At 36.7% G+C, this 12238-nt stretch overlaps 1 protein-coding gene across 1 annotated transcript in view; it reads right to left on the bottom strand.

The window, feature by feature from the left end:
* The window catches only part of TMPRSS11E (transmembrane serine protease 11E), a 32172-nt gene that overhangs the window by 1071 nt on the left and 18863 nt on the right, over positions 1 to 12238 (bottom strand). Inside the window, exons 6-9 of the mRNA XM_059923830.1 lie at positions 8492 to 8530; positions 6817 to 6994; positions 5704 to 5963; positions 4955 to 5097 (exon numbers count right to left, since the gene is read on the bottom strand). Coding sequence (XP_059779813.1) covers positions 4955 to 5097; positions 5704 to 5963; positions 6817 to 6994; positions 8492 to 8530 — 620 coding nt within the window. The remainder of the gene's footprint in view (positions 1 to 4954; positions 5098 to 5703; positions 5964 to 6816; positions 6995 to 8491; positions 8531 to 12238) is intronic.

The raw sequence follows: 12238 nt of genomic DNA, 5'->3' as shown, positions 1-12238 counted from the left end.
TTTTCTTTTGTCCACATAAAAATATTAACTAATACTAATAATAACTCAATTAAAAATAATGTGTTTGTAATTTTTAAATCAGTTAACCAATAAGTATTTACTTATACTCTCATATGTGGTCGGAGATGTAAAAAGAGTATAAACACATGAGCCCTCCTCTCAAGCAGTGTACAATCTGCTTATAGAAATAAAATGTACTATATGAAGCTACTTGAAAACAAATCACTTTGATAATTGAAACCCAGGTATATGTGAAGACATAGCAGATTAGGAAAAAGAAATAGAAGATTGCCAGAGACAACAAAGCTTAAATTTGTTTAAGAGACAAGAGTGAATGAGTCTGAGAATAAAGTAATTAAGGAAAAAAAGACAGCAGTGAGTCTAACAGCATTACAAGCTGAAAACTAAGGTAATGCCAGCAAGTATCAAATAGAGAAAGATATAGTGGGTTCTGTTAACATTAGTTAGCTCACATGTGATTGGTGAATAGGGAAGTTATATCAGGATAAGGTGGAAGTTTTCATGGCTTATATGTGTTTTTGTCTTAGGCAGGGGAGCCAGGATAATGGGAGTAGAATTGCAACCATCAGAAGAAAAGGCCTCAGCTCGACTATTGCACAGGCGGAAGCCTTTGAGGCTCTATTTTAAGAAAATGTTAAGAGTGTCTGTGCTGAGGAACCCCTTTCCCCGCCCAGAGTGGCACAGCCCAGGCTTGCTTAATTCTTGGGTCCTGGCAGGTTGGAGTTCCTCCTCTGCCCAGAGCTATACTCCCACGTGCATTATCTCAGCCTCAACAAGTCAGTATTTCTACTCTGTTGTTTCTGTGCATTTTTAACTTCCCTTAAGTCAGCCACCAGCCACCCTGGGCATTCTGTCTACCTACATTGTCTAAGTTATTTTTCAAGGTACAATTATTTTTGTTGTTGTCGATGTTGTTAATTCTCTGGTTACAAAGTTGCATAGCCTTTGAGGGGTCTGTTGGTCTGTATCTAACCCTATTTTTACCATAAATTCAGTTATTTTTAGTGAGTGGGTTTAGTGAGAAACATAACAGGAAGTTTATTCAAGAATATGTGTATGGGACTTCCCTGGTGGTGCAGTGGTTAAGAATCTGCCTGGCAATGCAGGGGACACAGGTTCCATCCCTGGCCCGGGAAGGTCCCACATGCGGCGGAGCAACTAAGCCCATGTTCCACAACTACTGAGCCTGCGCTCTAGGACCCGCGAGCCACAACTACTGAGCCTGCGCGCCTAGAGCCCGAGCTCCGCAACAACAGAAGCCACTGCAATGAGAAGCTCGAGAACCACAACGAAGAGTAGCCCCCGCTCGCTGCAGCTAGAGAAAGCCCTCTTGCAGCAACGAAGACCCAAAATAGCCAAAGAAAAAATAAAAGAATATGTGTATGTATAACTGATATAACTGATTCACTATGCTGTACAGCAGAAACTAACACAACATTGTAAATCAACTATACTCCAATAAACATTTTTTTTAAAAAGAATATATATATATATAAATATCACAACAGAAACTTTTAAAACTAGAAGAAGCCAAACTAGAAACCAATGTTAGTGATCAAGATATGAAGTAATGAAGGAATAGAGTAGGGTTTTAACAGAAAGAATAAAGACAAAGAGATAAATTTGGAAGAAATAGTATAGAGGAAAAATATTCTATGACTTAATTGATTACATGTGAAGGAGATTTAAGAGTAAAAGAAGATTCCAAGAATAATGAAAGCCAACCACATAAATGAGAAACTTGAAATGAAAAAACAGGTAACATTTCGTGATGCCTGTTGAGTTTAAAATGGCAAGTACATAAATTTTAGTCTTATACTAACAACTTAAAACATATAAATGGAAACGGTTTTGTAGTACATGAAAATGTGAGACTGAATTTGGGCAAGAGGTTAATTTTGGAGATGTAGGTTTGGAAGTCATTAAAGTGACAGCTTACTTAAAGAAAAGATAATTTCTTTGAGTGAGTATATAGAGAGGAAAAAAAATGAGTGTTGAGGAACAGCCAGGCTTAGAGAGAGGGAGAGAGGAAGAGGAAGAGAAAGAGAAACCAAAATAAGGAACCAGGAATGAGTTGTTGGAGAAGGAGGGAGGGGAAAATCACCATATTTCAGGATCATGGAACCCAAAGAAAGATCATATTTGAAGAGGAGGTAGCCACATGCCACTGAGATGGGAAGGAGTAGGAGACCCAAGTAAAGGTTTTTGCATATAAAGTTATTAATGATTTTTGAGATATTAAAATATATGGAGACAGTAAAGTGGCAAAAATTGTGGAGAGTAGACATAAAAGAGGGGGAAAAATGAGTGTCAGGTCCCCCCTGAAATAGAAAAGCAGGATATCATAATCACAAGGCTAAACTTGGCTCCTCCTCTTTAATTCCCCAAATTTACGAGACATTCACATCTAATACTATTATCAAAATGGCACTGTAGAATAGGTGACATATTTTCAAGTGAAATCATATACATCTGTGATTTATTTCAAAATAGATCTAGAGTTTAGGGTGGGGAGAAGAAGGTTGGGGGGTTAAAATATATAGGAATGAAATAAGATCGACCATGAGTTGATAATGTTGAAGCTGCGTGATGAGTAAACACTCCAGCCTATCACAGAAAACACTGTGGCCCCATTCCAACCCCCATAAGCAAGGGCCAGTTGGGGAGCCTAGACTTCCAGCCTTACCAGGATCTAATGAGGCCCAATCCCCCATCAGACTTATGTCAGAGAAGGCTGAGTGGGGAGCCACTCTTTCATCCCTGCCAGGTGATGATGAAGCCCTCCTCTGCCTCCTCTGTGGTGACCAGCTGGGGAGCATGGACTACCGCCCAATGGTAAGGAGGCATAATTTTCTCTCCCACTAGGGTGATGTCAGAAGAGACCTAGTGGAGAGCCAAGCAGTGATGAGGCCACTACCCCATGAGGTCAGTGGAGACCACAAGGGGAGCAGTAACAAGATGCCCCCATCCAGAGTGTTATTTTTATATTGATACTTCATCCTCACTGTCTCAGGCTTTACATGTGGAATCCCCCAAATGGAAGGGGTGGGGGTTTTTCTGTTCATCCAACAAGTTGGTGAGGATGGGGAAAAGAAAATATTTAAAGAAAATTAAATTTAATAAGTTTCTCTAACCTTTAAAAAAAACCAACAACAACAACCAAAAAATCCCACGCCTAGTGAGGAGCCTGAAAGTCCACCTCCATCCAGCCGTAACAAAGCACTATTCACCACCCTGGTGTCAGAGGACAATGAGTGGGGAATAGGATAGCACTTCCCTACCCCCTCTGGTGTCATGTCAGAGGAGCCCTGTTAAAACAGAAGACACAGAGACTCATAACATAATACCCAAAATGTCCAGGATACATCTGAAAATCACTCAATACCAAGAACCAGGAAAATTTTGACTTGAGTGAGAAAAGGCAATCAATAGACACTGACACTGAGATGACACAGATGTTGGAGTTATCTGACAAAGATTTTAAAGCAGCCATCACAAAAATGTCTTAATGAGCAATTACCACCATGCTTGAAATAAATGAAAAAATTTAGAAGTTTCAGTAAAGAAATAGCATACATAGAGGATCAAATGGAAATCTCAGAACTGAAAAATACAATAATCAACAACAACAACAAAAAAACCTCACTAGAAGTGCCTAACAGAAGAATGGGGATGACGGAAGAAAAAAATCAATGAACTTGAAGACAGATGATAGAAATTACTCAATTTGAACAGAGAGAAAGAGGAGTGGAAAAAAAAGAACAGAAGCTTAGAGATCTCTGAGACCATAATGGAAGAGCTAATGTACCTGTTATTAGAGTTCCAGAAAGAGACAAAAAAGAAAGTAAGGCTGAAAAAGTTTTCAAAGAAATAATGGCTGAAAATTTCCCAAATTTGTCAAAGGACATAAACCTGCAGATTAAAAAGCTGAGCAAGCCCTAAGCAGTATAACCCAGAGAAATCCATGACAAGATACGTAATCAAACTTCTGAGAACTAAAGACAAAGAAAAAACCTTGAACACAGCAAGAGAGAAATGACACCTCATCTTTTAGGGAAAAACAATTCTAATAACAGCAGATTCCTCATCAGAGATCACAGAGGCCATGATTTAAGTGCTGGGGAAAAAAAACCAAACAAACAAACTGTCAATCCTAAATTCTATATCTGGCAAAATTATGATTTAGAAATGAATAGGAAATATAGAATTTTGCAAACAAAGAAAATCTAAGGGAATTTGTCACTAGCAGATCTACACTAAAAGAATGGCTAAAGGAAGTTCCTGAAACAGAAAAGAAATGATATAAAAAGAATCTTAGACAATCAGAAGGAAAGAAAGAACAAATTATGAGTAAATAGACTTCCCTTCTCCTCTTGAGTTTTCTAAGTTACATTTGGCACTTGAAGCAGAAACATTGTTTGATGTGGCTCTCAGCATATAGAGAGGAAATATTTAATATATGTATTTATTAATATTTAATATTATAAGTGAGGGAGGGTTAAAGAGACTTAAAGGGAGGTACATTTTCTATTCTAAACCCCACTCAAACTAGTAAAATCTCAACACCAGTGGACTGTGATAAGTTATGTGTATTTAACTTAGAGGAACCACACAATTTTCTTACAAAGAGAGAGTCTGGTCAAAAACACTAATAAATAAATCAAAATGGAATTCTAAAAAAAGGTTACTGTATGATTCTACTTAGATAACACTCTCAAAATTACAAAATTATAGAGGGTGAACAGATTAGTGATTGCCAGGTGTTAGTGATGGTAAAGTGTTGGGGGAGGGAAACAGATGTTATTATAAAGGGAGACAGACCTCTGTGGTGACGGAAGATGAGACCCCTCTGTACTATCTTTGCAACTTCCTGTAAAGCTGTAATTATTTAAAAATAAAAGGTGAAGAAAAAGTTATGTAGCTAACCACGTACCTGGCACGCATCTCTGTTTCCTTTCAAGGAGCCAGCACATAACATTCTAGGAGTTATGGCGTTATTGTAAGCTTTGTGTTCATTACAGGTTTTAGTGTCTATGAGATCCACCTGTACTTGCCGAAGGTGATTTTGACTGCTTCCTAAAGGAAAAAAATAGACTTCATATTTATAAATCTACATATATTCTATAAACCTGAAGAAAGTCTTTTATAATTAATTATTGGATAAGGTGGTGGCATAGAATCTTAGGATGTGTATTTTTTCAGATACAGTAAAATTTGGGAAATGAATTCTTTTCTAACTATTTTAAATGAAGTTAGGTGCCTAGGAAAGAACCTCCAGTTGTTTAAGTAATTTCTCTGTCATTGTTAAGCTTAGAAGATAATCTCAGCAGGGGAGAATGATGGCTTTATGATTCTCTGATCTTCACAACTGGGTGTATGTATTAATGATCCCTAATCTCTTATGTGGTTAATACCCTAGTAAAAATTTCAGATATATTTACTCTTTCAGACACCTTACCAAGCACAATTATTATAGTGGTAGTGATGCATTTGATAGTAACCTAAGGCCTGAAGGAACTTATGTGTCTTCTAAATGACTTAGTTCACAAGTAGGGCCTGACTTGGCCCAGGTCCATATGACCAACCCACAAACATATTTTGGCGTAATGGCATTCCATTCTTTAAATGCCTTAGAATACCAAATTAAATTACTATGATTTGACTTTCTCCTCAGATGCGCACCATCATTTTGCAGTGCTCCAAATCCTGTCACAAACATCTCATCACCAGGGTGGAATTCACGGGATGCATCAGGGAGACAAATTCTGTGTACTGCATTTGTGTAGGGAACAGGGCTAGAAAGCTCTGCAACTGAAATATCATAGTCATGTGATGGATATTTGTATTTTTCATGCACAATTATCCTCCGGAGGCCTTGTTTCATTTTTGGAGGCTCTATTTTTACTCCAAAGGAAGCAGTCCATCTGGCTGGGTCCTTATACCTGAGGAGAAAGTATGAGGAACAAATCCTACTTTACCATTTTTACCAATATAACTATTTATATTAAATAATTTAGTGTAAAAGTATCAATATAAGTTTTCTTTGTAAAATGATGGTTTCTATGCATAGATACAAACTCTTTCCAATCTAAGGCTCAGGTGTCAGATCAGGTGGAAATTCCACCTTGGCATGTTTCTCAGGATATGCACACCACTCAGCATGCTGAGTCACCCACTCCAGATCCTAGGACCTTTTGACATTTCTGGGCATCAGTTGACTCCAGGGGACATATGGAAAGCATATCCTGTACCGAATGAGAGAACTGAATGTATTCTATGTGCACCATGTTGCCTATCCACACATTTGTCTGAAAATCGAAAACGTTATACGATAATTTAACAAAGCATTACTCATCCTGTATACTGTAGGCATTTTGCACTGGGTTGGAAGACTGAATTGAAATTCCTTGAAATATAACTAGTCGACCTATTCAGTTGTATAATTTGTTACTACCAAATTTCTTCATATTTAATTTTTTCTTACAACGTGGAATTTCCCTATCAGGGTCAAACCTACAATCCACCTAGCCTCCATCTCTGATAGATGACTCTCAAATTCCTGCTTCCTTTGATAAATTATTGTGTAGTTGTCAATGGATAATTTATCTACATGTACTTTGGTACCATTTCCATTTCTAAACTATAAAACCTCTTACTAAGGTTTATGAGTTTCCCACTCTCATATATATATGATCTTTAATTTGTATTAAACTCATCCCTCATGAGGTATTTCCTTCCTGCCAAGCCCCAGTGCACTTTGCTTACCCTTAGTCATTCTCAAGGTTCAGGACTTACGTTCTAAAGCAGTGAGCAGCACTCACAAGCCATATGTCATTAATCAAAGTTGCTCCACAGCGATGGATCCCATCCCATTGCAGACTAGCTTGCCATGGCCATTCACCCTCTTGTACCTCTGTCCCGCCAACAATCCTGAGACTCTGTCTTGTAGTTTTGTTCCTTCGTGTCCCACAGCCTGCAAAAGAGATGATGCGTTAGTTAGCAGTTGTTTTTTAAGTAATCAAATTGTGTTACCGCGTCTCAAATTTCTTATACTTTGTGCTCCAACAGTATCACATATTTTCTCTTGTTCTTACCTTTGCTTAAACTGTAGTGTTCCATTTATTTAACTCCTATTCATCTTGTAAGATTTAAATCAGTCATTACCTTCTCTAGGATGCCTTCCCTAATAATTCCCTTGCCTCCAGACTGGATTACTTACGACTTTCTTGATGCTTACATCAAAATAATAATAACAATAACAATAATAATAACAATAATAATACTCTGTGTGTATATATGTCTCTATATAATAGATTAATATATATTAGTTTATATTATTGTATGTATATATATCTAATATTAGTATGAGGATATTGTTTATAACAGGATGTCTCAATCTTGGCACTATTGACACTGTTAGATGGATAATTCCTTGTGTGGGGGGCCGTCTCATGCGTAATAGGATGTTTAAAGGATCCCTGGCCTATATACACTAGTACCAATAACATCCCCCCCCCCCTACAATCATGATAACCAAAATGCCACAACAGGACAGAGTCACTTGGGGGCCAAATTGCCCCTGTTTGAGAACTATTATTTTAGAATTCTGTTTATGCATTAGTCTCATATATCTAGTCTCATTTGAGTATGAGCTGCCTTAAGCAAGGAGTAAATCTTACCCATTTTATATCCCTATTGACTAACACAGCACTAGCAAATAGCAAGTTCCCACTAAATATTGGTGACAAAAATATATGCCATTTAGGTAATGGGATTATCCTTTGGTTTTATGTTTAGTTAAGTTTGTGAATTAACCAACATTCTGAGCTGGTGAATAACACACTTCCTTTCATCTTTTTACATAAATGTATTTTGTACTAATTCTGTTAAATATCAAATGTATTCTCTAAATCATGGTAGGGTACTCTGCTATAGGGGAAAGGAAACACTAAGCCTTGAGTCAGTATTTTTTTTAAATATGGGTGAAGATATTATCTGGGCCTTCAATAATTTCATCAATCTATACTCCAACCCCATAATTGTCTGCAATTTTTACAATAGGGATTAATAACATCAAGATTTTATTTAGTGTAGAGTAACACTAAATTTCTGCCTCTAGCTGACAAATAGCAACATATAGATTACTTTTATATAATCTTTAGAAAATGTTCATGAGAGTATATTGTAGATATCTGCAATCAAAACATTGAGAAGTATTTTTGCCTTTTCTTTAACAACTGTACTACTCTCTTCCACTACACATCTGCCACAAGCCCCATACATCCATTCCAAAGTCCTCCCAGTTTTTATCCTTTTGTGATAAAATGTGCCTCAGAAATAAGATAAAATACCATGAGCAGTGCACAGATCAAACTTTATTCTGACCCTATAATACCAACAAAACCTAACTAATCTAGAGTTAAATTTTTTCATTCAGGTAATGCAATTTTAATAAATATATTAAACTTACAATTGTTCAGAAAGTTGTCTGTTTCTGTCTTGTTGATTTCTGAAACACACAGAAATGGTGACTAGAACAGGGTTTGCACATCAGAATTTCATAATGCCTCTGAGTACTTCAAATACTAAAGGTTGCTCAATTCCATTATTAGATAGTATCTCTATGTTGTTAAAAAAAAAAAAGCAACACAGTTAGTTTATCATAGATAGAATAGGTTCATTGTCTTGGGGAGAAGGGAGATTTGAACAGTGTTTCTTAAACTTTAGTGTGGCTAAAAGTCAACTAGAGAGCATCTTTATACTGTAAATTCCTGTTCCTCTTCCCAGTGATTCTGACTCAGTAGCTTTGTGCTGAAACCCAGGAATCTGACTTTTATAGCCAGAAATAAGATGCAGGTAGTCCAGCCTTTTGGGGGGACATACTATTCTAAACCAGAGTATTGATTCCCCAGATGCGATGATATTTTTATTGACCATTATTTCAGATTTTCTTTTTTTACCAAACTCATAGGCATAGTTCCATCTGTATAACATATTCCAGTGGCATATCCATAGATTTGTCCTTACTCCCATTTAAAAGCAAATGTTATCCTTTTCCAGGTCTTCTTTCTGCTGAAGTTTTAGCAAGACAGTTTGCCCTCAAATTGTCATTCAACTTTAGCCAGTGGCTCCTTAGTTTGTTGACTTGTCAACAATCAGGTCTTAATCCTATCCAAACACTAAACCAACTGACAGATACATAAAACTTTAAGAACTCAAATTTCCTGACTCAGTAGATTTCCAATGGCCCAACCTATTTTCTTAGAACATGGCAAGATGGGAGTTCTAAATGCAAAATATTTTAAAGTTAATTTTTCTTTTAGTATTTAATAGTATGGATTTACCAAAAAAAAAAAAATCTGTATTCTTGAGAGGCTTCTTTCTGACTTTCTCTATTCTGGCTATATTTGGAGAAAATGACAAAAATGAGGAAGAAGTGACCATTTATTCTCAGTAAATAAAACACCACCACCACTAGTCTCCCTATTTCAATAGCCTGTTCTTTATTTCAAGCTTTTCCTAGAGAAAATTCTGGCTTTGCATTTTTTTTTAATTGGAGTATATTTTCTTTACAATGTTGTGTTAGTTTCTGCTGTACAGTGAAGTGAATCAGCTATATGTATATATATATCCCCTCCCTCTTAGACCTCCCTCACACCCGACTCACCCCACGTCCCACCCATCTAGGTCAGCATAGAGCACCAAGCTTTCTGTGCTTTATAGCATGTTTCTACTAGCTATTTCACGCATGGTAGTATACATATGTCAATCCTAATCTCTCAGTTCATCCCACCCTCCCCTTCCCCACCTGTGTCCACATATCTGTTCTCTACATCTATGTTTCTATTCCTGCCCTGCATATAGGTTCATCTGTACCATTTTTCTAGATTCCACATATATGCATTAATATACGATACTTGTTTTTCTCTTTCTAGCTTACTTCACTCTATGTGACAGACTCTAGGTCCATCCACATCTCTACAAATGACCCAATTTCATTCCTTTATATGGCTGAAAAATATTCCATTGTACATATATACCACATCTTCTTTACCCATTCACCTGTCATTGGACATTTAGGTTGTTTCCATGTCCTGCCTATTGTAAATAGTGCTGCAATGAACATTGGGGTGCATGTGTTTTTTGCATTATGGTTTTCTCAGGGTATATGCCCAGTACTAGGATTGCTGGGTCATATGGTAGTTCTATTTTTAGTTTTTTAAGGAACCTCCATACTGTTCTCCATAGTGGCTGTATCAATTTACATTCCCACCAACAGTGCAAGAGGGCTTCCTTTTCTCTACACCCTCTCCAGCATTTACTGTTTGTAGATTTTGTGATGATGGCCATTGTGACCAGTGTGAGGTGATACCTCATTGTAGTTTTGATTTCCATTTCTCTAATAGTGATGTTGAGCATCTTTTCATGTGCCTCACTGCTATCTGTATGTCTTCTTTGGTGAAATGTCTGTTTAGGTCTTCTGCCCATTTTTGAATTGGGTTTTTTGTTTTTTTGGTTTGAGCTCCATGAGCTGTTTGTATATTTTGGAGATTAATCCTTTGTCTGTTGCTTCATTTGCAAATATTTTCTCCCATTCTGAGGGTTATCTTTTGGTCTTGTTTATGGTTTCCTTTGCTGTGCAAAAACTTTTAAGTTTCATTAGGTCCCATTTGTTTATTTTTGTTTTTATTTCCATTACTCAAGGAGGTAGGTCAAAAAATATCTTGCTGTGGTTTATGTCAAAGAGTGTTTCTCCTATGTTTTCCTCCAAGAGTTTTAGAGTCTCCAGTCTTACATTTAGGTCTTTAATCCATTTTGGGTTTATTTTTGTGTATGGTGTTAGGGAGTGTTCTAATTTCATTCTTTTACATGTAGCTGTCCAGTTTTCGCAACACCACTTATTGAAGAGGCTGTCTTTTCTCCATTGTATGTTCTTGCTTCCTTCATCATAAATTAGATAACTATATGTACATGGGTTTATCTCTGGGCTTTCTATCCTGTACCATTGATCTATAGTTCTGTTTTTGTGCCAGTACCATCCTGTCTTGATTACTATAGCTTTGTAGTATAGTTTGAAGTCAGGGAGCCTGATACCTCCAGCTCAGTTTTTCTTTCTCAAGATTGCTTTGGCTCTTTGGGGTCTTTTGTGCTTCCATACAAATTGTAAAACTTTTTCTTCTAATTCTGTGAAGAATGTCATTGGTAATTTGATATGGATTGCATTGAATCTGTAGATTGCTTTGGGTAGTATAGTCATTTTCACAATATTGATTCTTCCAATCCAAGAACATGGTATATTTCTCCATCTGTTTATGTTATCTTTGATTTCTTTCATCAGTGTTTTATAGTTTTCTGAGTACAGGTCTTTTGCCTCCTTAGGTAGGTTTATTCCTAGGTATTTTATTCTTTTTGTTGCAATGGTAAAAGATTGTTTCTTTAATTTTTCTTTCTTATCTTTTGTGGTTCGTGTATAGGAATGCAAGAGATTACTATGCATTAATTTTGTGTCCTGAAGCCTTACCAAATTCATCAATTAGTTCTAGTAGCTTTCTGGTGGCATCTTTAGGATTTTCTATGTATAGTATCATGACATATGCAAACAATGACAGTTTTACTTCTTCTTTTCTGATTTGGATTCCTTTTATTTCTTTTTCTTCTCTGATTGCCATGGCTAGGACTTCCAAGACTATGTTGAATAATAATGGCAAGAGTGGACACCCTTGTCTTCTTCCTGATCTTAGAGGAAATGCTTTCAGTTTTTCACCATTGAGAATATCTGCTGTGGGTTTGTCATATATGGCCTTTATTATGTTGAGATAGCTTTCTTCTATGCCCATTCTGGAGAGTTTTTATCGTAAATGGGCATTGAATTTTGTCAAAAACTTTTTCTGCATCTATTGAGATGATCATATGGTTTTTATTCCTTAATTTGTTAATATGGTGTATCACATTGATTGATTCGCATATACTGAAGAATCCTTGCATTCCTGGGACAAATCCCACTTGATCATGGTGTATGATCCTTTTAATGTGTTGTTGGATTCTGTTTGCTAGTATTTTGTTGAGGATTTTTGCGTCTATATTCATCAGTGATATTGGTCTGTAATTTTCTTTTTTCTGATACCTTTTCTGGTTTTGGTATCTGGGTGATGGTGGCCTCATAGAATGAGTTTGGGAGTGTTCCTTCCTCTGCAATTTTTTGGAAGAGTTTGAGAAG

Source organism: Balaenoptera ricei, chromosome 5 (assembly GCF_028023285.1).
Source record: "Balaenoptera ricei isolate mBalRic1 chromosome 5, mBalRic1.hap2, whole genome shotgun sequence".
Classification (NCBI taxonomy): Eukaryota; Metazoa; Chordata; class Mammalia; order Artiodactyla; family Balaenopteridae; genus Balaenoptera; species Balaenoptera ricei.
Note: the sequence above shows the minus strand (reverse complement) of the source record. Positions and strands in the feature narration are given on the sequence as shown.